The sequence below is a fragment of the Ixodes scapularis genome, unplaced genomic scaffold (genome assembly GCF_016920785.2).
Source record: "Ixodes scapularis isolate PalLabHiFi unplaced genomic scaffold, ASM1692078v2 PGA_scaffold8__174_contigs__length_109621045, whole genome shotgun sequence".
NCBI classification, from domain to species: Eukaryota; Metazoa; Arthropoda; class Arachnida; order Ixodida; family Ixodidae; genus Ixodes; species Ixodes scapularis.
The window spans coordinates 4,260,648-4,286,363 of record NW_024609883.1 but is presented as its reverse complement, the minus strand read 5'-3'; the positions used below and the strand labels follow the sequence as shown (position 1 = coordinate 4,286,363).

The 25,716-nt window shown below is 48.4% G+C and overlaps 1 protein-coding gene and 1 long non-coding RNA gene across 2 annotated transcripts; one reads left to right on the top strand and one right to left on the bottom strand.

The window, feature by feature from the left end:
- Positions 1–2,689: 2,689 nt before the first annotated feature.
- Positions 2,690–8,689, bottom strand: LOC8031047 (translation initiation factor eIF-2B subunit beta-like). Its single transcript, XM_040502146.1, has one exon. It carries the CDS (start codon positions 8,289–8,291, stop codon positions 7,236–7,238), a length of 1,056 nt encoding a protein of 351 aa, XP_040358080.1. The 5' UTR covers positions 8,292–8,689; the 3' UTR covers positions 2,690–7,235.
- A 9,996-nt stretch (positions 8,690–18,685) lies between these two features.
- LOC120842577 lies at positions 18,686–19,872 on the top strand. Its single transcript, XR_006076740.1, has 5 exons — positions 18,686–18,853; positions 18,922–19,110; positions 19,179–19,367; positions 19,436–19,622; positions 19,691–19,872. It is a non-coding gene; the product is annotated as an uncharacterized LOC120842577 (long non-coding RNA).
- The last annotated feature ends 5,844 nt before the right edge of the window (positions 19,873–25,716 follow it).

The following is a 25,716-nucleotide window of genomic DNA, read 5'->3' as shown; positions in this document are numbered from 1 at the left end:
CCTGTTGGCCGCAACCGCAGCCGCGAGATGAGCAAACCGCCCCTGGGGTCGACGAGAGGCCTTGCAGAATTTTCTGGAAAGGTCTGCCGAGAAGGCTCGCTTTTACAAAGGACCAAAATTGGCCCCCCCGCGACACGCACCAACGGCGGCCACCACTTTGCAGGTTCGCACACCTACCTGGGCATGGACTCGGCCAAGGCGGCCCACGAGGCGGCGAGGCGCCCCTCCGCCCTGCGGCTCACCTCCGGCCTGCCGGGGCACACCGACTGGGCCGCCAAGTGAAGCCTCGCTTCCCTACCCCGTCTCACTACCGGCTGCTTTCCAGTTGAGCCCTCGCAAGGGGCGCTCTCACGCGGCGCTCTACGGGGCGTTACCGAGCGCCCTTCGGTCGTACAAAACGTTGCCGACGACCTTTGTCTCTAATGTTTCATAATTAGGGTTCCGGTATCTAACGGTAAACCCCGAACCCCCGAGCCAGTTGTATCAAAAATAGAAAAAACCCTGAATCAAAGCTGTCAGAGAAAGACACGAGGTCTTGGGAAAGAAATTTATCGCGAGCTTTCTTCGGTGTTCGTTGGCAACTCGGCCTGCACCCAACTCTTTGCGAGGCTTGGTGAACCCTCATCCTGCTTCCTTCTTTCAAGGTTCAAAGTGGTCACACGTGCCTGTCCAGTACCCAAAATAGACGCCCAAAAATACCCAGTCCGAGGGAAAAAATAAGCGCCTCAGTAAACAAACACCGGTAACGCGGAATCCTACCTATAATACGTGGAATGCAGAATTTAAGGGGCCGATTGTTCGAATTTGTTTAATAAGACTCGTGCTAGTTGGTGGACGAGGAAAAAAAAAAAAAAACTCAAAAGCCAGGTAAACACGCGGTAAAAGTTAAAAGGAAGAAAAACGGCTCGTCTCGACGGTATAAACGGTTCCATTAAATCTTTTGTCTCATGGCAGGAGACATCTTCAGTATATAGGACGGAGCATCTGGGGAAGCGGAAGCAGAGAAGGGTAGGAAGGAGGTGACACGAACGCGTGCATGCTTCAATTCGGGCCATGAATTTGAGTGGTGCTCAAATGTAGTGACTATAGGTTTCTTCGTTGAAAACGTGTTATGCAGAGAGAAAAACTTTCCACTAACTCGATCGTGCCGAAAGACCGGGGAGCACAAAATATGTTGCGAATGAGTCGAGCACACGGTGCGTTGCATCACGAGGTCGCACGACGTGACCTCGTGACATACGCGGCTTAATGGAATCGCTTGACCTCGCGCTGTCTAGTCCATCACGAAGAACCGACACAAATTGTTTGCGACGGTTTTTGTGGTAGAATATGGCTGATAAAACACACAGTGTGTTGAAACAATGGCACAACGCACGCTCAGGTTTGCTGGATATGTTTTAGGGTTTTCTCGGAGAAGCTGAAATAGTAGTCCAACGCTACAACCAAGGTGAGGAAAGGAGACCAAGCTAGCTTGACTAGAGTCATCTGGCTTGGATGGGAGGTGGGATGGGGTGGCGAGATTTCATGTGTCAGGGAGCGAGTTTGTGACCTGCCTTCTTCGTGGTAGGTCTTGTCGGGGGTCGCGAGTTTCAAAGAAGCTTTCCTGCGTTTTACGTGCTGCCATCTAGGAGTAGCAGCGTCAACCAGACGCTTTGCTTCCTTGTTTCTCCCCCAGTAGCCCATTTTGCTCGCTTTTTATTTTACCGGAAATCTACGGATGAACGAAGAGCACAATCACTGCACCACCTAAAGACATCTTTGTGTTTCATTGCACACACGCTTATTTACTACCTTTTTTTTAAACCGAATGGCGCTCGGTAACACTTTGTAAAGTTTTGATACTAAGCACCGCATTCAAAGCACTTCTTGAATGTGGTCCTTGCGTCCAAAATGCTTCCGTTTGCCTGCCCTCCCAGGTGTTCCTAAAGGAGGTCATTTCGCAGTCTGTCTCTGCAGTTCACGTCGGCTTTCGGGGTAATCCGGAAGGACCTCCTCCTTTGCAGGGGGGGGGGGGTACCCAAAGCAGACTCCTTGAATCTGGCTTACGCATTCGTGAAATTGATGAGGGCGGGAGTAAAGGCCACATGGCAGCTGGTATCAAGACTCGAACCAGCCCTCCGTTTTGTGAAATGGCCTCTTCGACGAAGTGTTGTGCGAGTCGTCCTGTGACGAATTGGCCAAATGGTAGACTGCTCATCAAATGTAAATGGAACCCGCACGTCTTATCTCGGGGGGGGGGGGGGGGGGGGGGGGGGGGGGGGGGGGGGCGGGGGGCTACCCTGGCGCCGGCCGAAGAATGGCTCGGTGAAGTGGCACTCGGTGGAAGCAAGGGAGGCTGCTCGATCGAGGCCAAAATCGACGCTCGACCGTGGACACCGCAATTTCGACGGCCTCCAATGCACCATATTGCGACGGGGGTGGTGAAAAGCGTAGATTGCCGGCAGGAAACATTTGTGCATTGTCCCCGGTCTAGCCTCGATATTGGTCTCGAGCGCCTCCTCCCTCGGACTATTCCAGCGAATGCTACGTCGTGGAGCGGCTCTTCGGCTGCCTCCAGGTTAACGCAGTTTGTGTGTTCTATACATTGCTGAAGGCTCTCCCATCCAGACAATATCTGGAATGTCCAGACGATAAAACGAGGCCTGTTGTCGGCGGCAGATGCTACTCGTCTCAATTCACCTTCGTGTACTTGTGGGCCCCACCCAACATTTTTTTATTGACGGTTTCCAAAACTTGCTTATAACTTTTGATTCTAATAGTAATGTGTAGTCACAAAACTTTCATATCTTATTCAAACCCTTAGTGCAACATTCTGGGGGTCCGGAATTTCTTCTGCAATGCACCGTTTATTCTTGCAGTGCACAAAACAGTATATGTGTTTCCCGGGCAATACCCTAAAACGGGAGTCGGAAACCTTTTGCTGCGGCGGGCCGCGTCATCACGAAGTCGACGCAGTGGGGGCGGACAGCAAGTCACAAAGTGGGGGTAGGGGCAGGCAAAAAGGAAAACGATCTGCGCAAGAAGAAGAGGATGCCGAACAATGCCAATTGGAGTGCTGCCCAGTGTTCCTGTCTAACCCCATTTAAAGTCAAACCTGCGGTGTGGTCTGTGTGAGGAAGCGGCAGGGTCTAATGTCATGCCAGAGGCCGCCGACATCTCAGTTTAGCAGAAAAAATGGTCTGCTATTTGGCCAACTTTGAATACATATAGTACACGAGCTTTCAACAATATAGTTAGGGTTCGGAGTTTTCGGTTTAAACCGATAAAAGTACGCCGAATCCATTTTTGGAAATTCGGTTTTAACCGAAAAAGGTCAGTTTTTAGGTTTGGCATTTTTATTTAAACCGATAAAAACAGATAAAATTTCGTCGAATCCATTTTTTTTTAAATTCAGTTTTAACAGGAAAAGGTCACTTTGACCTTCCAGTAGTACCGCAGAGCCGTGGCGAAAAAGTGGAACGACAGTGTCTATCGAAACGTGTTCGAACGTATTGGATACACGGGTGCCATCACGACGTTTTGGTTTATTGTGCGCATCATCGATCGGAACCTGAAGTCCGAAATGCGCCATGACTTTGCCATGTACGAGCGTGTTTTCAAACTCGTTGCAAGGAAGACTAACTTGATGCAAGCTCTGCATCTTGTGTTGTGCTTCAAAACGTCGCACCGTGTCTCTTTCGGCGGATGTGCAAGGATCATCTGCTCCGGTGTCCGTTGGTGTTTATTTTATATTAACCGAAAAAAGACGATTAACTTTTGTGGGCATGAATATACGCCGAAAGAAACCGAAAATTGAATTTTATAATAAACACCGAAAAAAGTATGCCGAATTTCGGAACAATAGAAACCGAAAACGCGGAACCCTAAATATAATGGACGTATCTGGACCAGTCACTCCTGGCACTCTTCAGAAGTCCTCTTTGCAGCTATGACGATCTATAGGGGATGCACTGGCACCTAACAAAATGGCCATCAACTGGATGATTAGATTCTGGGGGAGCTTCAAAACGGTTTCAGAACGGGTAGACGACTAGATGATAACTTATTCGTAATCACTCAGTGCATAGAGATAGCAATGACAAGTCAAGGGCCATTATGGGTAGCATTTTGGACATCAAAGGGGCATATAACAACGGATCAGGAAAAACTCTGGGACCAAATGAAGGGATATGCGCTAGGGGGAACCATGGTTGGTTAAGTTTCTAAACGAGTTTATATGGAGAATACATGGTTATAACATGGGAAGCCGAAACTACAAGACCGGCAGCAATAAAAAGAGGAGTTAGACAGGGTTGCCCATTGTCTCCCCTGCTCTTTATGATAAACATCAGTGGGATTGAAAAAAGCTTAGAACAGTACAACCTAGGTTTTCACCTGGATTACATGGAGGAAGGACATAAAGTAAACCAAGTATTGCCAGGTTTAATGTATGCAGACGACATTGTACTTGTATCAGAAAGTCGTGAGACAATGCAGGAGCTGATTAGGATTTGCAGCAGGGAAGGGGACAGTTAAGGCCTAAAATTCAATAGGGGCTAATCGGGTATAATAATTTTCAATGACGAGAAGGGGGAACCCCTGGAGATACGGGACATGGTGATAGAACACATAGAAACATACAAAGTCTGGGAGTATGGCTAAGTGAGGGAAGAAAGTGTCTAAAAGAACATGAAGATTTTCTAATAAAGAAGGGGAAACGAGATTCAGCTGTTATGAAACACAGGGCTTCAATCTATAATAGGTATGAAGTCGTTAGGGGTGTATGGAAGGGAGTCATGGTGCCAGGACTGTCATTTAGGAATGCTGTATTGTGCATCAGGTCATAAATCTAGGCAAGTTTAGAGATACAGCAAAGGAGTGTGGGCAGGTTGGCGTTGGGGGCACATGAGAAGACACCAAATGAGGGAGTACAGGGGGATATGGGTTGGGTATCTTTCGAGAGTAGAGAAGTGATCAGTAAACTTTGAACAAAGACTAGCTGAAATTGAGGATATACGGTGGGCAGCGAAAGTGTACATCTATATGTGAAAAGTCTAAATACTACTAAGTGGAAAAGCCGAACCCGCGAGCCGAGATCTAAATATATTCAACGAGATGGGGAAGATCAGAGCGTATAAGTAGAGAAGCGAGTAAAGGAAACGGTGAGGAAATTGTGGGAAGAGAGAATGCAGGGGAAATCAGCCTTAACAATATACAGGGCACAAAAACAAGAAATAAAGAAGGAACATTTGTATGATAATTCAGTGGAGAGCTCGTTGGAGGCTGTTTGAAGCTAGAACCAGGGTGCTAAGAACGAAAACATATAGGGCTAAATTCCAGGAAATAGAAAACATGCAATTTTGAGGTGCACGGGGCGTCGTCCCACCCTCTTGGACGTGGGGATGACTATGGATCTGGAAGGGGCACTGGGATTCGCAGACATGGATGGACGAATGGATAGGGAAAGAATTGCGGTAGGAGATTGGAAGATGGGTGGAAAAAATCTAGGGAGGGGTAAAAATGCAGATAAAAATAAGCAATAGTAACACTTTAAAGGGAAGCTGAAACACTTCTTGAAAAAAACAAGTTAGAGGTGAATTCTGGCGTATTTTTATCCCGTGGATCTGAATATCACTTTTGTTTTCCCTGAAGATGCAACTAAAAGCGAGAAAAAGCGAAAAACATTCGACCAGTCGTGACGTCATACTAGGATCTTCGGGCCGCCAAGCGCGTGTCGCTCGTGTGTTCAGCGCGTGCAACGGCAAGCTTGCCAGGTATATTTCCCCGCACTGACACCAGTCGTGACGTCTCTTTCTGACCTTTCTGAAAATAGCAAGAGTGCGCGTGCATAGCTTTGACAGGCGCTGAAGATGCGCGAGAGCAGATATTCCGAACGCTCCTAGTGTGACGTCACGCCCCGGGAAGGAGGGGCTTCGGCGGTACTTTAAAAATTAATTTCTGAAGCCTCCGTGCACCAAATTGAAAAATAATCTTGATATTCCTGATCCTGGAGGTAGAATGAAGGCCATTGAAATGTTTTTTCTCAAATAGAGAACCGCTTCAGTTTCCCTTTAAAAAGAGGGGGGGGGGGGGGGGGGGGGAGGAGTAAAACAAAATTTATACAAATTTTAAAAGAGAAAAGATTACAATATGTTAGGCTAGGTGGCCCAAGCTGCACCCATTACAAAGGGTATAGCTACTACCGTCCACCCGTCCAGATCGTAGAACAACAGTACGGGGCTTGGTCTGAAGTAATCGTTAAACACGGGCAAAGAGCCTTACTGCTACTTTCACGTCGGGAAGGCACATGCATCTCGACGACCATTCGGGAGGACTAGGGAGGCGGGAAGCTTGAGGAGAAGGAGCAAACTGCTGAGGATGTCCCAGCTTGGTTAAAGAAATGCTCCCTTTCCGGGGACACCAGGCTGCTTGGAAGGCGTCTCCGACTGGCGCACGTCCCAAGTGTTGACCCAAAGGAAAAACGAGAGATGTTGCAGAAGTCGGAGCGTCACTCTGGTGGACGCCCCAATATCTCGCCAGCTACTTTGCCTATGCCAGCACCGCATCGAGGGAATGTCTCTCCGTACGCGCGACAACCTCACCGTGTGAGAAGGCACGCGCGGAGCCTCCTGCAAACTAAAGTTACGGCGGCTTCACGCGTGCACCCAACGGCCGGCGAGATCTATCTATCTTGGCGGTTTGTCTTACAAGTTCCCACAAAAAAGCGGGAGAGAATGTGCGTGTTACCGAAGCTTTCGAGGGAGTGTCGAGCTGCGAAGGGGCCCGCGGCAGAACGGGCGTCTGACGCATGTGCCAGTGCCGTGGCGGAGAACAATGCGACGTAAAAAGGTGCAAATCGGGGCGACCACGCGGTGAACACCAGTCGGGGATGTGCTCCAGGCACCATTCCAGTGGCGTGGCCAGGGGGAGAGTCTATGGGGTTTCGGCCCCCTCTTGAAAATTCAGCCGACCTCATAAAATATGTGTGCATTTTGACCCGACCCCCCCCCCCCCCGCACCTAAAAGTGGGACGTCCGAGCCACCTCGACCCCTCCCAAAAAAATTCCCGGCTACACCACTGTGCCATACTGGTAGAGTGCTTTTGCGTTAAAGTGGGTTTGTTAACCGGGGCTTTCCGTGCAGGTACCTCAAGTGACCGGGCAGGCCCCACGTCGTCCGCAGGATACGGAACCGGGTCGTGGAGAAAAAGAAGAATAAAGCGTCGTTATCAAATGGTGTCTCATGTTTGGCCAACATCAAGCACCGAGCTTAAAGTCGTCGGGGTGGTACATCTCGCTGAGGAGCCGGTACACGTACGAGGGCGCGTTGCCGCCGGAGTTTAGTACCAGCAGGGGTACCAGGTCTGGAGGCACGTAGTCGAAGGCCGGCGCCACGAGCTGCACGGCGCTGCTGGCCGTCTCGAAGGGTGCCACGCGCTCGGGCGACCCGAACCGCTGGAAGGCCTCCTGGTCCTCGGAGCACAGGTACTGCGGCGTGAGCTTGAAGGCGGGCGCGACCACAATGAGCGGCACGGCACATTGGCGGGCGGCCAGGGCGAGCGCATGGGCGCCGCAAGGCGCCTTGAGCCCTCCGTCGGCCATCACGCTATGGGTGCCGATGATGACCTTGCTGACGCGGGGCATGATGGCGAGGACCGCCGAGTCCGGCACCACGGTGACCCGGATGCCAGCTCGAGACAGTACCCTAGCCAGCTCCAGGCCCGAGAAGGACGGCGCAGACTCTGCGACCATGACCTGGAAGGTGCGTTGGGCCGCCGCCCGGCGGAGGAAGGCTTCGACGGTCCGGGAGCGCCCCGTGGTCATGATCACCTGTCCCGAGTGGATGTGCTCGAGGGCTTGGGCTGCGATGTTCTCGCGGCTCAGGGCGAGCTCGCGCTCGAGTTCGTCCAGGCTCTCGAGCAGCCGCTCCCTAAGTTCGGGCTGGGGCCGGCTGTAGTCGTCCACGGAGTCGCCCTTGGCCGACACGAGCTTCTGCAACGACTCGCTGTTGTCCCCTTCGACCTGTCGGCCGCAGCACATGCTCGCGTAGTCGTCACGAACCAGCTTGAGCACGCGGCGGACCACGTTTCCCACGGCGGTCTCGGTGGGGTCCACCTGCATCAGGGCCCTGCCTTCCTGCCGCAGCAGGTCGAGGAGTTGCTCGGCCACTTGCCAGGGTCGTTCTTTGACTAGCTTCACCATGACTGCTAAAGTGAACTGGGCCACCCGGCTGGACGTGTCCAGCAGGCTGTGGTCGGCGCCGTCCTGTTTCAGCAGGTCGCCCAGCTGTTGCACGTCGGAGATGTCGCTCATGGTGTCTTCACGCACGTCAGCAGCTAGGCCATACCAGCAGAACGTACAAAATGAACCGTGGACGCTTACCTCGGTGTCAGATTTCTTGCAGCACGCTGTGATTAGTGATTACTACAATACTGCGACGTTCAGACAGCGAAGGCAAAGGTCTGTCGACAGTGTACCAAGCGTACCAAGTGTACTACTATGGTGCCCGGAGCGCGTCTTCGACTGGTGTGTTGAGCGTCCCATCCCGCCCATACATCAAAAGTGGTCCCAAAGTGGCAACAAATGACGTCACAGAAACTTGAGTGTCATGTTGTTGCCTGTCGCGATCCTGGCGGTTGGTCGCAGAAATGCTGGCGAAAAGCACGAGTGAACGCGAGTGTTGCTGTCGTCACGGCGTCCCATCGTCCAGCTGTTTTAGCTTCTGTGGACTGTCAAAGTGGAGAGAGACCTACAGCAAAACAGGCGTCTGCTATACCCAGCACAACTGTTGAGACGCCGCCAGGTTCGCAATCAGTGATAACATGACATTTTAATGACGTCATCAGGCGGAAATCGAGGGACCACTTTTTTGGAGGCGGTAAACACACCAGTCGGAGACGTACTACTACCCGTACTACCAGTGCCCGGCTACTGCCATTAAAATCGATTTCTGAGCAAACTGGACGCTAAGCAGCGCTTCCGTGGTTGGAGGCGCTCATTACTGCAACGAATTGGCGACAAATTGTTCTATCAATAGATTGCAAAACTAAAACAAGGAACAAAAACCATGTTCATAAAATAGAGCAATAACGTTTCAATTATGACTTTCGACGTCCACCATCTCCATTGAGATCGTACATACACTAACTCTAGAGGAAAAGGTCCGCCATCTTCCCATGCATTCTGGCTGCCGCAAGCGGCGGAGCATGCAGGCAGACGACCTTCTGGGTCCCACACATGGTTACCAACTAGCCTCAGCCGCTAGATTTCACGGTCTTCCTAAAAATCATAGCAACATTGTTTGTTGTCACGAGGATGGAGGAATGGAGAAAAAAAGGGTTACCATCACAAAAAGGAGATTGGAAAACTGGTGGATACAGTCTAGGGAAAATGAAACAAGGACGAACAATTAGCACAGCTGGGGGTCAGGAGGGACAGAGGAATATTGGGACTCCCTCCCGCGTGGCTCCGGCACAAAGTCCCACACCTGTCCCCCAGTGGGTGTGGTTTAAGGAGGAACACCGACGAGGTTGACCAGAGGAAAATTGGCGACTCCCTCGCCCGGGGGAGGAGGCGGGGGGCGGTGTTTAATTTTTTTTTGCCCGATCCCCCAAAGGTCTTCCTGGGAAGTACTCTACCCGCCCGGTGATAGTTGCAGAGAGGTGAAGGGAAAAAAAAAAAAGGAAGAACAAATTTCTTAATTAAAAATTTTAAGGCTAGATGGCGCAAGCTACCGCCCGATATAAAGGGAACAGTTAATATCCATCTATCCATCCATCCATCCATCCATGATCTCTATGTCTATTTGCTGGATCGCGTTTGACCAGCTCCTCCTAGAGCACTATATAGCTCCTACGGAGCAGAGTAGCGCAATCCTTTGAACCTCGTGTTTTGCCGACAAGATGGCCGACAGAGCGGCTCGGCGCGAGTCACGTGGTACTCAGGGTTCCAAGAGGCGGCCCGCCCTATGGGAGAATACATGGAGATCGATACAACACGGCTGATTAAAAAATGAACGGCGAGTTCACACTTTTCAAAACTAGTCTGTCGTGAAGTTAGTAAAGCACTAAACACTTTGTCAAAGTTTTAATAATATCGGATGCGTGTGCAAATTTTGAGAAGGCAATTTCCAAGGCAATGGCGTTTGAAGCAGACGATTTTTGCTCGCAGCGGAGATGCGCTTTTCGGGTTGGCCGGAGCGGGTCACGTGAATGGTGTGACGTCGCCGTGTCGTCTGCTGCATGATGCCGCTCAAGCAATTTTTAAAAAAAAGTCAGGTCCTTGCGGGGCACAAAACTTAGCGCAAATTATTCTAAAATGTTCCATTATTATGTCAAAAACAATTGCCATTTCGTACATCGCCACAATACTGAAGAAACAACGATTTTCTCACGTTCTCCATGCATTTCTGACCGCAGTTGGAACCTCCGGGCGTTCGCCGCTAGTCGCCGAGAGGCGGCGTTCTAGATTGCGCTACTCTGCTCCGAAGGAGCTATATAGTGCTCTAGCTCCTCCTATGGACCGGAATCCGGTCACTGGTGGCCATCTTTAGGTAGAGTTATATCATCTCTAGCCATCATAGTAATATGGCGGACAGCGCAATGGCGGCAGGCTGCCATAAAAATAGCCGTAGATCTAGTACACTGTACCGTGGGTGACATTTCGTGCTTGATTGAAGTTGTTCGACGAAGCAGATTCTTGAAACCCGGCGTGAACGGTTGCCTCATCTTTGAGTACCCGGCAAAAGTTCTACGAAAGCGCAGCACCGGGGGAAAGCAGCGCAGCTCGCATCAAAAGCAGACTCCGTACCGTCGTCTGCTTTCGATGCGACTTTCGATACGTGCTGTGCTGCTTTTCTCCCGGTGCTGCGATTTTGTGAAACTTTTACCAGGTCCTCAAAAACCGGACTACTGTTCACGCCGCGTTTCAAAAACATGTTTCGTCAAATAATTTTAATCAAGCACGCAATATCACCCACGCTATTTTGACCGCAACCTGCCAACCCACCTGCCAAAACGCTTTCTGCGATGGATGGATGATAGCGGCTGCAGCAGCTTACATTGGCTAGAGGTGATATAACTCTACCTAAAGATGGCCGCCAGTGACCGCATTCGCGGAGCGGGCAAACGCGATCCAGCAATTGTCATAGAGATCAGTGGTTGTCACTATGGAGACTAGGGGTGTCGCAAACTGCTCCGTAGGAGCTATATAGTGCTCTATCGCGAACCGGCCGCGATTCAAGTTCGACCAGGTTCGACTTTTTCGAACTTTTAGTAGAAAGTTCGTCGAACCGTGTATTGAAGTTCGACTCGTGTGCGCATGCGCGACAGGCTGGCCAGTTGGCTTCGGATTGGATGGTAATGGCTAAGAGATGAATTATATGCAGCACTGATCTGCTATTTTAGTCAATACAGTACTAAAATCTAAGTTATTAACTTCTTCAGTGAATAGAATTAGTTTCTTTCAATTGCAGCTGTTCACAAAATAAAATAACCCTTTGCATAAAAAAAAAATTCTCCAAACCTAGACATACTTGTATTAAGGTCTGGCCACACTGTCCACAAAGTCGAACCGTTCGAATTTGGTGAAAAGTCGAAGGTTCGTCGAACCGGTTCGACACAGTAGAACCGTAGAACCCCCAAATTTCGACCAAAAAATCTGGTTCGACAAAAGTTCGCGACACCCCTAATGGAGACGTTCCCTCCGCTGCTCCGCTGCGATGAGCTTTAGCTGCTGCTGCCGCGAGTTTTTCTCTGGTAATACAAATGATTTGGCACTTTAAAGTTGCTTGCTAGCTATGGTCTATGGAAAAGTTATATTGCGTCTTTTGCTTTGTATGGTTCGTTCCATGAAGCGCCGCACAACGAGTAAACGTTTGCCTATCGGACCACGTATCAGCCTCGATCACCGGCATTTTGGGCAATCGGCGGTTGCGTCAGGTTGGTTTCTTACATGTAGATCTATTAGGTCTGTTTGATTCGGCCAGAAAGTTCAAAATTAGTTCACTCCGAGCTCAGAAAAGCGTGTCATGCAATCCGCCTATGCACGACTCCTACACTCGTCCGACTGAACTCTTAGTCCGAACGTACTGCCGAATCGAACGAACCGATTATAATAATGCCTATATAGTTTCTTACCGTCTCTAAAATGCGTTGGGTGGTGCGTTAGATGGTCCGGCGGGCGCACCTCGAAAGAAATCTGCGAATAGCGTTCCATTTCTTTACTTCCGAGTCAAATGATATGCAAAACAGCACAAAAACAATCCGCAACACGGAAACGACACACTGAAATAAAACAGGTTCCGCTATTCGAACACAAGGAAAGCTAAAAATATTTTTGTACTAAAAAAAAAAAAAAAAAAAAAAAAAAAAAAAGGTTTTATTACACTTATATATAATTAGAGTAAGTACACATCATTTGAACGTTCATTGGGAAGTCCACAGTGAACCGACGTTGACAAAACTAGAGCACTATATAGCTCCTTCGGAGCAGAGTAGCGCAATCTAGAACGCCGCCTCTCGGCGACTAGCGGCGAACGCCCAGAGGTTCCAACTGCGGTCAGAAATGCATGGAGAACGTGAGAAAATCGTTGTTTCTTCAGTATTGTGGAGTTGTACGGAATGGCAATTATTTTTGACATAATAATGGAACATTTTAGAATAATTTGTGCTAAGTTTTGTGCCCCGCAAGGACGTGACTTTTTTTAAAAAATTGCCTGAGCGGCATCATGCAGCAGACGACACGGCGACGTCACACCATTCACGTGACCCGCTCCGGCCAACCCGAAAAGCCCATCTCCGCTGCGAGCAAAAATCGTCTGCTTCAAACGCCATTGCCTTGGAAATTGCCTTCTCAAAATTTGCACACGCATCCGATATTATTAAAACTTTGATAAATGGTTTAGTGCTTTACTAACTTCACGACAGACTAGTTTTGAAAAGTGTGAACTCGCCGTTCATTTTTTAATCAGCCGTGATGTGTCGATCTCCATGTATTCTCCCATAGGGCGGGCCGCCTCCTGGAACCCTGAGTACCACGTGACTCGCGCCGAGCCGCTCTGTCGGCCATGTTGTCGGCAAAACACGGGGTTCAAAGGATTGCGCTACTCTGCTCCGTAGGAGCTATATAGTGCTCTAGACAAAACCACCTAAAGGCAACTGAAAAAAAAAACAACAAAAAAAACCAATTTGAACCTTATAACATATGTTATAACGTAAAACATAATGCCGATTTTGTAGTATAGTGCTATCTGTGTATCATTGCACAATGACACAAATAAAATGCAGGAGGTACAAGTTCTACACTAGTCCTTTAAAAGTTATGTTGCAAACAGATACGTGATTACAAACGCACTGAAACTACTAAAAAAAAAAAAAAAATTGTTACGGTCTGCACTATTTGCTACAACATAAATATGTACACAACACGACACTAAGAATATGAAATAGTGCAAAAAAAAGACAGGGACTTGAAGTAGGCAGGACAACTATGATAAACTAACTAGCTCAGGAATTGACTTTTAATAGCGCAATGCCATCCTTCTGGGCTTCTTTCCTCACTGATTCTTAAACAAAATCTGCTTTGTCAACTGCGCTCGGACATAAGCCCCCCTGTTCTTTTCGGTGAGCCTTTTGCATAGCTCTCGAAGTCTAAGGGTCATGTACTCCTTTAGGATCAGCCTGGTCAGCGTGATCACATGTTGGGGACTGTCCTTATAGTGTCCTTTCTGTGACAAGCTCCCCTGATGCTTCACAACGAAGCTCTGGAAGGCGTTGAGAACAAGGCGCTGTACTGTAGCCTTTTGTGGTTCCTTAGTTTCATGCCTGAATGTTGACTCTGCACAGTTCAGGGCATGACGTACAAACAAAGATGGCATGATCAAGCCTCGACTGTTTCTTATGAAAACGAGAAGGCTTGTCACATGATCATCAACAAGGATGTCAAGGCATTCTGAGCATGTCACCTTCTTCGACACAACCCGCACAATCCGCCTACATACTGGACAATCTCGGCACTGCATTCGGTTAAACCGTGGGTTGCACCAAGGTAGTTGTGGTCAGCAAAGCTAAAAAATGTGTCCAGTTGCAGCGGGTTTATCTCTTCTGCCTCATCATTTTCCTTCGACAGGTTACCTTGGTGCCTCAATGCAGTGATTCCATCCATGTCAGGAGCAACATTTGCAGTTGTTGGTGCCTTCACATCTGCATGCACCAGCAGACAGCGATAAGCATGGCGGAACTGCACAGCAGAAGGGTTGTTGTTCCAGCCGCCGCGCTGTCTGATGCAGCTGAAGAACATCTCGAGATGATCCTGACTGAGACGGTATGTGCAGATGTATCTGCATTTGGTAAATCACACGAAAAATGTTATGATATTTAAACTACCACAACAAATTAATCAAACAAGTTTCAGCTTTTACCTGCACATGTCCCTCTGAAACAGAGCATCTGCAAGCTCAGCGACGCTCTTCAGGGTGAATGCCATGCTTATAACAGACATGCGCCTCCCATCTGCAGCAACTGGTTTCCCTGATGGAAGCTGTAGGGACATCAACGTCTCAGACAAGGTGACCATCTTCTTTTGGCTCTCAAACAAGGTTTGTCTAAGTGGAGCCTTGAAGCCCATTGCCCTTGGGTTGTGGGAATTTAGCAGGTCAAATGCTCTAAAAAGAAGAAAACAGAATAGCATCAGTCATGATACCTGCAGTATATAAGGCAGAAGTGAATTGTACATTTGTAATTTTGAACCAGGTGAGATTTTTTTGCAGTCTCATTCCTCGTCCTGTTCTTTCCTTGTATCATTTGTCACGTGTGATACCCGCGTAAGAAATCATGTGCAGTGAAATAAAAACTAGTGATGGACCGAATCTGCCAAACTTCAGATTCAGCAAAGTTCGGCAAATGCCGAACTTTTAAAGGAAAGTTCAGCAAAGATTCAGCAAAAATTTGGCAAACGTCTGCGCAGGCTCGAGAACGCGACGGTGTCATGGATTGCAAATGGACGCCATGCAGTCGTGCGGTTACCGTAGTGCTGTGTAGTACAACCAGCGGTTATGGCAAGTTGTAGAGTGGGCAACACGGTAACTTTGCGTTTGTGAACGAGCCTGGTGCTTTTCAATATTTTCTGCCTCAAGAATGAAAGATTAACCTGTAACTTACGCAGTTCAATGCGCAGTCCACTACGTAAGTGACAAATGATGCGGTACATTCTGGATAACGTGATTTTCATTTGATCTTTCCTGGACCTTTCCAGTGATGCAACGAGGTAGTTAAAACATTGTCTGACATTTACTTTAAAGTGCTCCTCTCAATTATAACAGTTGTGTTTTCAGCTCAGTAGTGTGGCCCAAAAAAAATAATATTGCTATTTCAATTAGCGTTATTTTGCAATTTTCATGTATCTGCATAAAACTAAACACAGAACTATCATGCTCGACGTTGCACATCTGACATTCCTAACTCTCCCTATCTTCCTAAACGTTTGTGTGTCTCCTAACACCAAAAACTGGCATTTTGAAGGTTAAAAACGAGACGTTGCAAATATGGGACACACGCACTTTCATGCAAAGTTGACGTCATGTGACTGAAATAAAAAATATGCATATTTACTACAATATTATTATCTCTTCCGGTGAAGGCTCAACAACCGTTGCATTCGTCTTCGCACACAAAACAGTGACTCCCAGAGAAAGCAAGAACACAGCATTATTGCCTTCATTTTAACAATGTGCACACACATGCAGGCTTGCGCTAATGATGCCTTAAAACCGAAACTCTCATAGCGATTCGCGACTGTGCCACGCTCGCTTCTACCCAACCTTGTTGTCATGCCGCTTCTGTAAGGAGTCACTAAAATTGCCACTAAGCACACAAAAACGGCAACAGTACAATTATCTTGTAGAATACCCTCTTATTTAGTAATAACTGTGTCAATATGCATTGCATGTTGCATTTAAGTTAAGAAAAAAAAAAAACTTTTTTTTGAAAGTCTGGTAATAATGTATTTTTGCCGAATCTGTGCCGAATGTTTAAAAAAGTTTGGCAAATGTTCGGCTTTGCAAAATCCCAAGATTCGTCGCTGAACTTTCAGTTCGGCGAAAATTCGGCCCATCACTAATAAAAACTAAGGGTTCTCCTTTCCCTTCTTCTAAATGTGCCTCTAGTTAACAAGAAGGGAAAAGGTAATTTTTAACGAAATCACCCTTTCCCTCCTTAGCTACAGCCGCATTTGGAAAGGGGAACCGTTAGCTTCGACTGCGCTGCACACAACTTCTGACGTGGGGTATAGCTATACTTTTCTATAAACTTACTGGTCCACATCTGCTATGAACTTCGACGTTGCTTCACTGCCTCGGAATTCTTGGAGTTGCAGCTTTCGACCAAGTTCCAAGGCCTTGCTCACAGAAGAGCTGAGAGTCTGCGCCGCCAAGCGCACCTTCATAATTTGACGGTAGTATTCAACATGTGCTCTGCGGAGTTTATTTCCTGCCCGCAGACCCTCCATTTCCTGAAACCTCTGAAGGTCTTCAATGAAGCGCCACTGGATGAGCTGCAGTGATAAAAAGAAACAATGAGCCATGATACATATTATTTTATCATTACCTCCTTACCCCATACCTCGTGGTCAGGTATTTCTTATCCCCAAAGAGGTTTCTGAGGAGCTTCAAGCCATGGCACGCATCAAAGATGAGAAAGATTTTCTTGGCTGGGTCCTTCGGATGAGGAAATGATGTTTTGAAGCTGTCCACGTCGGTCTCATGGATGAGGCAGCCAAACAGCTTGCCCATCATTACATTTGATGACAGTGCATCGCATACAACAGCTACAACTTCAAGATTGCACTCTGTGAGCAGTAGAATCGCTTCAGTAATTATGCCCTTAAGCACTTCACCAGAAAGTCCATTGTCTAAAAAATAGCCAATAGGGATCTTCCATGGAGCTGCAACTCCCACTGCCATGAGCACCAGAGCATCGGTTGCGGAGGGGGCGTCATCAGTATCGTCTGGGCTCTGGCCACCTCCGAAGTCAACATACCCAATAAGACGGCCGCTTTTGCTGTCGAGGTGAATTATTTTTCTGATGCTCATTCCATCGAGCATGATGCTGCACAACCTCTCTCGTTCACTTGTGTTTTCATGGGTTTTCTTGAGGTGTTCAATGGCTTCGTGGGTAAATCCCGGCCAACCATCAACAACCTTGAGCCATGTGCGAAGTGTCTGAATGCTTGGCATTGGAAAGATGGTTGCCAAGTAAGCATACGCCTTTGGAGAGTGATAGTGCAGTGTTGAGGCAAACTTTCTCATCTTTTCACTATACCTTCTTCCAGAAGGGGTTCTCTTTTTATTTGCTTTCCAGGACTGTAGCAGCTCGTTGGGTAGCTCACCGAATGACTCAAGTTTCTGTTCCAGATCTTCCGACAGAAGATTCCTCTTCTTCAACTCAGTGATGACTGTCTTTAAGTCAACAAGTTTCTTGGTTGCTCTCTTCAGTCTTTTTGTGGTGGCATACAGTTTGCGCTTCGCAGTTCCAAGTCGCTTCTTTGCAATTCTAAGTCCCGTCCTCTGAAGTTGCTGTTGCCTAAAAGTGAATGAATGAGGATCGCTTAAAGGAATGTTTCGCCGGTGTAGAGATAAAATACATACAAGTCTGCGCCTTTTGGACGGTGTTTCTGCTTCTGAAGTGTCGCTCTGGAAAGACGATCGAAGCATATGTTCTTGTCAGGTTACAGTGTTCAAGACTATGACAATCGAAACAAGCCCCGTTCTTACCCCCAAGATAGTTGATGGAGAAAGGGCACCAGATAAACCAGACGAACTCCGCGACAGATGTGGCCGGTGCGGCTGTTTTGATAGATCCGTGTTACAATTACTATAGTATGTCACACTTGTCTCATTCTTACCCCCACATGAGTTGACCAAGGGGGGGTCCGGATTCCAGTTGAAGGAGAGGCAGTGTCTAGTGGTTGCTGTTAGACATGTGGTTTGAGAACGGTGTTTGTTACGACAAGAAAGCTTTGAACCTGCTCAATCTTACCCCTGTTGCTCGGGGCACAGCTTGGATTCCGGAGAACCCAGGCGAGCTCTGTGACTGATGTGGCCGGTACGGCTGTGTGATAGATTTGTGTTACAATGACCATAGTCTCACTCGTCTCATTCTTACCCCCACAGGAGTTGACCAAGGGGGGGTCCGGATTCCAGTTGAAGGAGAGGCAGTGTCTAGTGGTTGCTGTTAGACATGTGGTTTGAGAACGGTGTTTGTTACGACAAGAAAGCTTTGAACCTGCTCAATCTTACCCCTGTTGCTCGGGGCACAGCTTGGACTCCGGAGAACCCAGGCGAGCTCTGTGACCGATGTGGCCGGTACGGCTGTGTGATAGATTTGTGTTACAATGACCATAGTCTCACTCGTCTCATTCTTACCCCCACAGGAGTTGACCAAGGGGGGGTCCGGATTCCAGTTGAAGGAGAGGCAGTGTCTAGTGGTTGCTGTTAGACATGTGGTTTGAGAACGGTGTTTGTTACGACAAGAAAGCTTTGAACCTGCTCAATCTTACCCCTGTTGCTCGGGGCACAGCTTGGACTCCGGAGAACCCAGGCGAGTTCTGTGACCGATGTGGCCGGTACGGCTGTGTGATAGATTTGTGTTACAATGGCCGTAGTCTCTCTTGTCTCATCCTTACCCCCACAGGAGTTGACCAAAGTGTGGTCCGAGTTCCAGTTGAACGAGAGGCAGTGTCTAGTGGTTGCTGTGAGACATGCAGTTTGAGAGTGTGTGTTACCACAAGAAAGCCTTAAACCTGCTCAATCTTACCCCTGTTGCTCTGGGCATAGCCTCGACACCGGAGAACCCAGGCGAGCTCTGCGACCGATGTGGCCGGTACGGCTGTGTGATAGATTTGTGTTACAATGACCATAGTCTCACTCGTCTCATTCTTACCCCCACAGGAGTTGACCAAGGTGTGGTCCGAGTTCCAGTTGAAGGAGAGGCAGTGTCTAGTGGTTGCTGTGAGACATGCAGTTTGAGAGTGTGTGTTACCACAAGAAAGCCTTAAACCTGCTCAATCTTACCCCTGTTGCTCTGGGCATAGCCTCGACACCGGAGAACCCAGGCGAGCTCTGCGACCGATGTGGCCGGTACGGCTGTGTGATAGATTTGTGTTACAATGACCATAGTCTCGCTCGTCTCATTCTTACCCCCACAGGAGTTGACCAAGGTGTGGTCCGAGTTCCAGTTGAAGGAGAGGCAGTGTCTAGCGGTTGCTGTGAAACATGCAGTTTGAGAGTGTGTGTTACCACAAGAAAGCCTTAAACCTGCTCAATCTTACCCCTGTTGCTCTGGGCATAGCCTCCACACCGGAGAACCCAGGCGAGCTCTGCGACCGATGTGGCCGGTACGGCTGTGTGATAGATTTGTGTTACAATGACCATAGTCTCACTCGTCTCATTCTTACCCCCACAGGAGTTGACCAAGGTGTGGTCCGAGTTCCAGTTGAAGGAAAGGCAGTGTCTAGCGGTTGCTGTGAGACATCCTGTTTGAGAGTGTGTTACCACAAGAAAGCTTTGAACCTGCTCAGTCTTACCCCTGTTGCTCTGGGCACATTCTCGACACCGGAGAACCCAGGCGAGCTCTGCGACCGATGTGGCCGGTACGGCTGCATGATAGATTTGTGTTACAATGGCCGTGGTCTCTCTCGTCTCATTCTTACCCCCACAGGAGTTGACCTAGGTGGGGTCCGAGTTCCAGTTGAAGGAAAGCCAGTGTCTAGCGGTTGCTGTGAGACATCCTGTTTGAGAGTGTGTTACCACAAGAAAGCTTTGAACCTGCTCAGTCTTACCCCTGTTGCTCTGGGCACATTCTCGACACCGGAAAACCCAGGCGAGCTCCGTGACCGATGTGGCCGGTACGGCTGTGTGATAGATTTGTGTTACAATGGCCGTAGTCTCTCTCGTCTCATTCTTACCCCCACTGGAGTTGACCTAGGTGGGGTCCGAGTTCCAGTTGAAGGAAAGGCAGTGTCTAGCGGTTGCTGTGAGACATCCTGTTTGAGAGTGTGTTACCACAAGAAAGCTTTGAACCTGCTCAGTCTTACCCCCGTTGCTCTGGGTGCTGCCTGGATGCCAAAGAACCCAGGCGAGCTCTGCGACCGATGTGGCCGGTACGGCTGTTTGATAGATTTGTGTTACAATGACCATAGTCTCAATTGTCTCATTCTTACCCCCACAGGAGTTGACCTACCGTAATATCCCGAGTCATCGCCCATCCCCGAGCCATCGCCCACCCCATTTTTTGGGCCAATATCGATTTCCGAAAAAACACAGAGTCATCGCCCACCCCTTCAAATACCCCAGCGCGGAATCTGCGATCCCCGCGAACACTCATCCTACCCGAATGACGCGGCCGCCGACCTTACAGTTGGACGACGTCCTTGACAAAGTAAAACGAAGAAGGGGGAACGACACTTCTTTTTGTTTACGCATTTCCTCCGTGAGCGACCCCAAAGTGGTCGTGTATCCGTGCGAAAAGAAAACGATGGAGATAACAAAATAAGAGTTTGTTAACGTAACCGCGGAGTGTTAGGTCAAAGTCTGTCTCCGCCGAAGTAAGGTCACCGCGAACCCGCTCCTTCTTCCCGCCCGTCGCGACCGCTGTTGTGCAATATTTTAGGCAAAGTCAAAGTGTAAATAAAGCTTTGCTGGAACGTCCTACACAGACGTTTGCAGAGCGTCCCAACCGCGCATATATAGCCCGCCGTGCACGGACGCACATATGTACGCACCAAACAAGAAAGTTGCGCAAGAGCTTGCAATTGACAAGGCGCCCGACTTGGCCCGACGCCAAAGTATTTGCCAACGCGACCGCCGGCTTTCCCGCTTTCCCAGCATTGCTCTTGGTCGCTTCTTTGGTCCGCTCGCTCGCTCGTTGCGCCTGGTCGGTTTTTCCATTTTCTTGTAGACTTTTCTTTCTTTTTCTTTTTTACTAACTAGGAGAACATAATGGTGACAATTTTCACGGAACAAACGTTCGTGCTATATGCAGATCGGCGGTGTTTCTAGCGCGTATGCAAGCAACGGACTTCGCTATAGTAAAATATTCTTTCGTGAGCATTTTTTTTCTATAAAACAATCAAACTAAATCGAGTTTTGAGTTTGATGTATCTCTTTTGCATCAGCGCTAGATACGCAGAGAAAAACAGGCGGTTTTTTCCGCTTTTTTTCAAGTGTTTGTGCTTAGCCACCGAGACATGGCCCAACCCACTTTTTTAACGAATTTCAGGCGGTTGGGGGGTGGGCGATGACTCGGGATATTACGGTAGGTGGGCTTCGAGTTCCAGTTGAAGGAAAGGCAGTGTCTAGCGGTTGCTGCGAGACATCCTGTTTGAGAGTGTGTTACAACAAGAAAGCTTTGAACCTGCTCAGTCTTACCCCTGTTGCTCTGGGTGCAGCCTGGATGCCAAAGAACCCAGGCGAGCTCTGCGACCGATGTGGCCGGTACGGCTGTTTGATAGATTTGTGTTACAATGACCATAGTCTCAATTGTCTTATTCTTACCCCCACAGGAGTTGACCTAGGTGGGGTTCGGCTTCCAGTTGAAGGAGAGGCGGTGTCTAGTGGTTGCTGCGAGACATGCCGTTTGAGAATGTGTGTTACCATAATAAAGTCTTGAATTTGCTGAATCTTACCCCTGTTCGAGGCACAGCCTGGACACCAGAGAACCCAGGCGAGCTCTGCGACCGATGTGGCTGTTTTAGATATTTTTGTGTTACAATGACTTTAGTCTTGTTTGTCTCATTCTGACCCCTACGAGAGTTGTGGGGGTCAAATTGCATTTCCTACTCGTTTTTTTTTTTTAGAGCGCAGCTCTTAGGGGCCCGTTCCCGGCTTGAGCGGCGTCGCCGTCGGCGTAACCAAGGTCACGTGACCCCTCCCAAGGTCATCTCAAGGTCACGTGACCTTGGGGGTCACGTGGGATCACGTGACCCCTCCCAAGGTCATCTCGAGGTCACGTGGCCTCCTCCCCAAGGTCACGCGACCCCTCCCAACATCAGGGACCTGGGAGGGGTGGCCGCGGTAGGCATTCGGCTGGTGGGGTGAAATCTGCCGAGATACGACATTACGGCCAAAACGTTGCCGAGATCTATTTTTTGTTGACCCAATATTTGCTATGTCACCAAAAACGTAACTTATCGCTAATGTATATCAATAATTTAAAAAAAAATTTACCTTAGAAGGCTTGGGGCGGGGGGTCACCCCCCCCCCCCCCCCCTTCCAAGTTTGTCCCTGGGCAGCATGTATACCTTTATTCCACAAGAGCACCGCCACCTTGGATGTGGTCACTTCCAATATAGGCGAAAACATTGGTTTGCCGTCGCCACACCAATAAAGACATTCAAGGTATAAGCATACGTAAAACTAAAGCTCAAAAACACTTCGTGCACGAAACGATGGAACAATAATTTCTGCATTGTTTATGTACCATCCCTACAATGGTGCTCAACAAGGACCAAAAAAAAATATATATATTTGTACCCAGACATGAAAGTTAAATTCAGGTTTAAAGGGGCACTGACACATCAAAATCATATTTTTTTTTATTATCCGAAACGATTGAAAACGATGCCGGGACATTACCCTCAAAATTTGAGATTTGGGAATTCAGTATTCGTGAAGTAAAAAAACGATTTCCAAATGCCGAATTCGAAGTTCCCGCGCGATCGGCGCCGGTGCCTTGACGTCAAAAATCGCGGAGACCTGAGAGTCGACTTCCTTTCACCACTCCCTGCTGTTGCCATGGCGACCCAAAGCGAGGAGGAAAGGAGCGAGCGCCCGGCGTTGCGGCGGACCGGTTTTGAGCGGTGTCGCCTGTTTTCCGTTGGAGGATACAAATCCAGGAGACGGCACCACAACGAACTCCCGATTTTTGGTATTTCAAAAAGAAGGGCCGTAGTGCGTTCGCAATTGCGTTAAAAAACATGTTTTAGGATTGCCGTAATTAAATGTTATAGAGATGTCGCCTACAAAGCTTCTAAATTTCCTGATTTTTGACGTCACCGATCAAAAGAAGCGAGGAGGCGAGACGCGGGAAAATCAAACGCCAAAAATAAAAAGGCGCGCGCGCGCGCGGGAAAATTTTTTTTCGCGATGCGTTTTTTTTTGCGTGTCTATGACTGCAACTTGCATCGTTTTAGACAATAAAAATAAATACGACCTTTGGGGTGTCAGTGCCCCTTTAAAGAAGTGGCAACAGAAAGGCCTCTTCCACAAACTGCTCTTTGAAAAGTCGCATTATGAATTTAACCATTCAACGACTTGGCTTTCAATGAGTCTACCTGGACCCAGTCAAACCATACAACTCGAGCCTGTTTCACACCATGCAATTTTTGTCCAATGGTAGCAGTTTCCATTGTTTCAGCAATGACGCTTGCGCAGCCAAAAAAAGAATACGTGACCAGCAGGTGAAGTATCTGCTGCGTTCTGGGGCTTTCTGCTGCCCAAGGCCAGAAAGTGCAATGCAGAATTGGACAATATGAAATGGGCTTCAGAAAGGTCAGTCCAAGACAAAGAAATTGTTTCTTGGACTCGACATGCTTAGGGCTGCAAGCCTGAGGCAGCCAAAAGGCCCATTCGTACAAGTGCTGGTTGCTTGCTCGGCCTACATTAACGGGTGATGGATTATAAAATGGCATGTGTAAATACGAGAATGGACGAGCTATGTGGAGGGCGAAGAGGCAAAAATAGGTAAAGATTTACTCGTGATGCTGCACTAGATGCTTGAACTCGGCGACGCCAGAAGCCTGGCGAGTGGTGCCAGAGGGACCCTCCACGAAAATGGAGGAAACACTCAGCCACCCTCCGAAAGAAACCGAAGTGCCCACCAGCTTGTCATCATTCGATCCTGTATCTTTATTCACGCTTGGCATATTCACAGTTGGCTAATTCGACTATTCCCGTCAGGCCTACTTCATCATGCATGCGTGCCTTTATGGCAAGTGATATATTGCTAATATCCGGCGGCGCGCTATGCTATATACCGCGACTGCACGTATAGGAACTCTGGTGCGAGGTCCAACCGCCAACCGAGGCCCGCTCGCACGGATCAAGTTTCATTCACGCGGACGGCTGTTACCGGGGGCCTCCGCACTCTCTCAACCCACGACGCAGCGTGCATCGCGCTGCGCCGTTCTATTATGCTTTTAATAAACGCATTACTCCGAGTATGTGAAAGCAAGCCTGCTCTGCGAGTGCACCCGCTTGCACAAACCCCTTTGCAGAACTTGCAGGCCATCTATGCCCTCTTTTACTTTTGCCAAGTACTCGTAATTCTGCGTTGCCATCGTACAAAGACAGCAGTCGATTTTTACCTGGCAGTTTCAGCGCATAAAAAGAAAACAAAAAAGATTTGGAGCCACAAATATTAGTTTATGCGATTGTTGGACTGTACCTGACTAAATGTAGAGACATACAAATACTTGGGCAAAGGTTCCTTGAAGCCCGATGCAGAGCCAGAGAAGGGAATGCCACCTTCATTTCAGCAGGGACTATCGACGATGCACGCAACCAAGAGCATCGTTGCGGTCGGCTTTCCACGATTAGCCAAATGCCTTAGTGGTCTCCGTTCCGGTTTCATCGAAAAAATCGGAGCAACGTAAAACTGTCAATACGATGGCGTCGGTTTACGGAGCTTCTACCACTGGACTGAACATTCGCAACAGACGATAAGTAGCCAGGATCACGAGTCTAAATGTCGCAGCGAGGCCATCCTGGTCGCAACCTCGCAGACAGGAAGAGGGTGCCACCGACACATGGTGGCACCAACACCTTATGATTTGGCTGTATACTTTCCGGTTTTGACCAAAAAACACCGATAAACATCCGCCGGTTTCGAAAATACAAAATCGGTTAAAACCGAAAAACACCGGTTTTTTCATTGTTTTGAGCAAGCGACGTTTTTTTTCCACCGAAAAAGTCCTGCATACTTGACGAAAATAATCCCTGGAGAGGGGATTATTTCCCTCTCCAGGGATATAATCCCTCTCCAGGGATTATTTTCGTCATCGTTGTCCAGCTCGCTTGCACCTTTGCATTTAATTGCATTCTAATCATGATCCTGCATACTTCCCAGTTTTAACAGAAAAGCACCAATAAACACTCGCCAATGACGGAAATAAAAATAGTTCAAAACAAAAAAACACCGAATTCTAAAGATTTTTTTCCTAGCAATGTGTTTTTGTTTTTACAAAAAAGGTCCTATGCAAACTTTTGCCAAACACATTATCTTACCCGGGATCATGCACTTTGACTGTCTCTCTTCTGTGACCTACGTAATCTTGGACTCTTGGAGGACAGTAGCTTTGTTCAACTGTTCTCCAAGGTCAGCGGCCCTTCGGGGCCGCCGAGCTACAAGATCGCTATCACTGTCCCGAGAGGCCAGTCACAGCTGGCCAGTACTGTCCCAAGCCTTGTGGGAGGTTTTGGAACTTCCCGTGTCCAGCGCAAACATTGAGCGGGCATTATCGAAATTGCGCGTCGTCAACAGGAAGGAGCGAACGTCAATGACAGACACGAGCCTAGGAATGTATGCATGCATATACTACAATAATCGAGCGTGAAAAAGGTTGTGTAAAGGATGGAAATAAAATTTGGACTGTTTTTCGTCTTCAGCGGTGGTTTACATTTGCAATTCCCCCCCCCCCAATAATCCTTGTCCTGGTCTTTAGCATCTGCATGAGAGGATTCACCGAA

Coding starts and splice junctions, on each gene's coding strand:
- LOC8031047 (XM_040502146.1), bottom strand. CDS start 8,291: ATGAGCGACATCTCCGACGTGCAACAGCTGGGCGACCTGCTGAAACAG.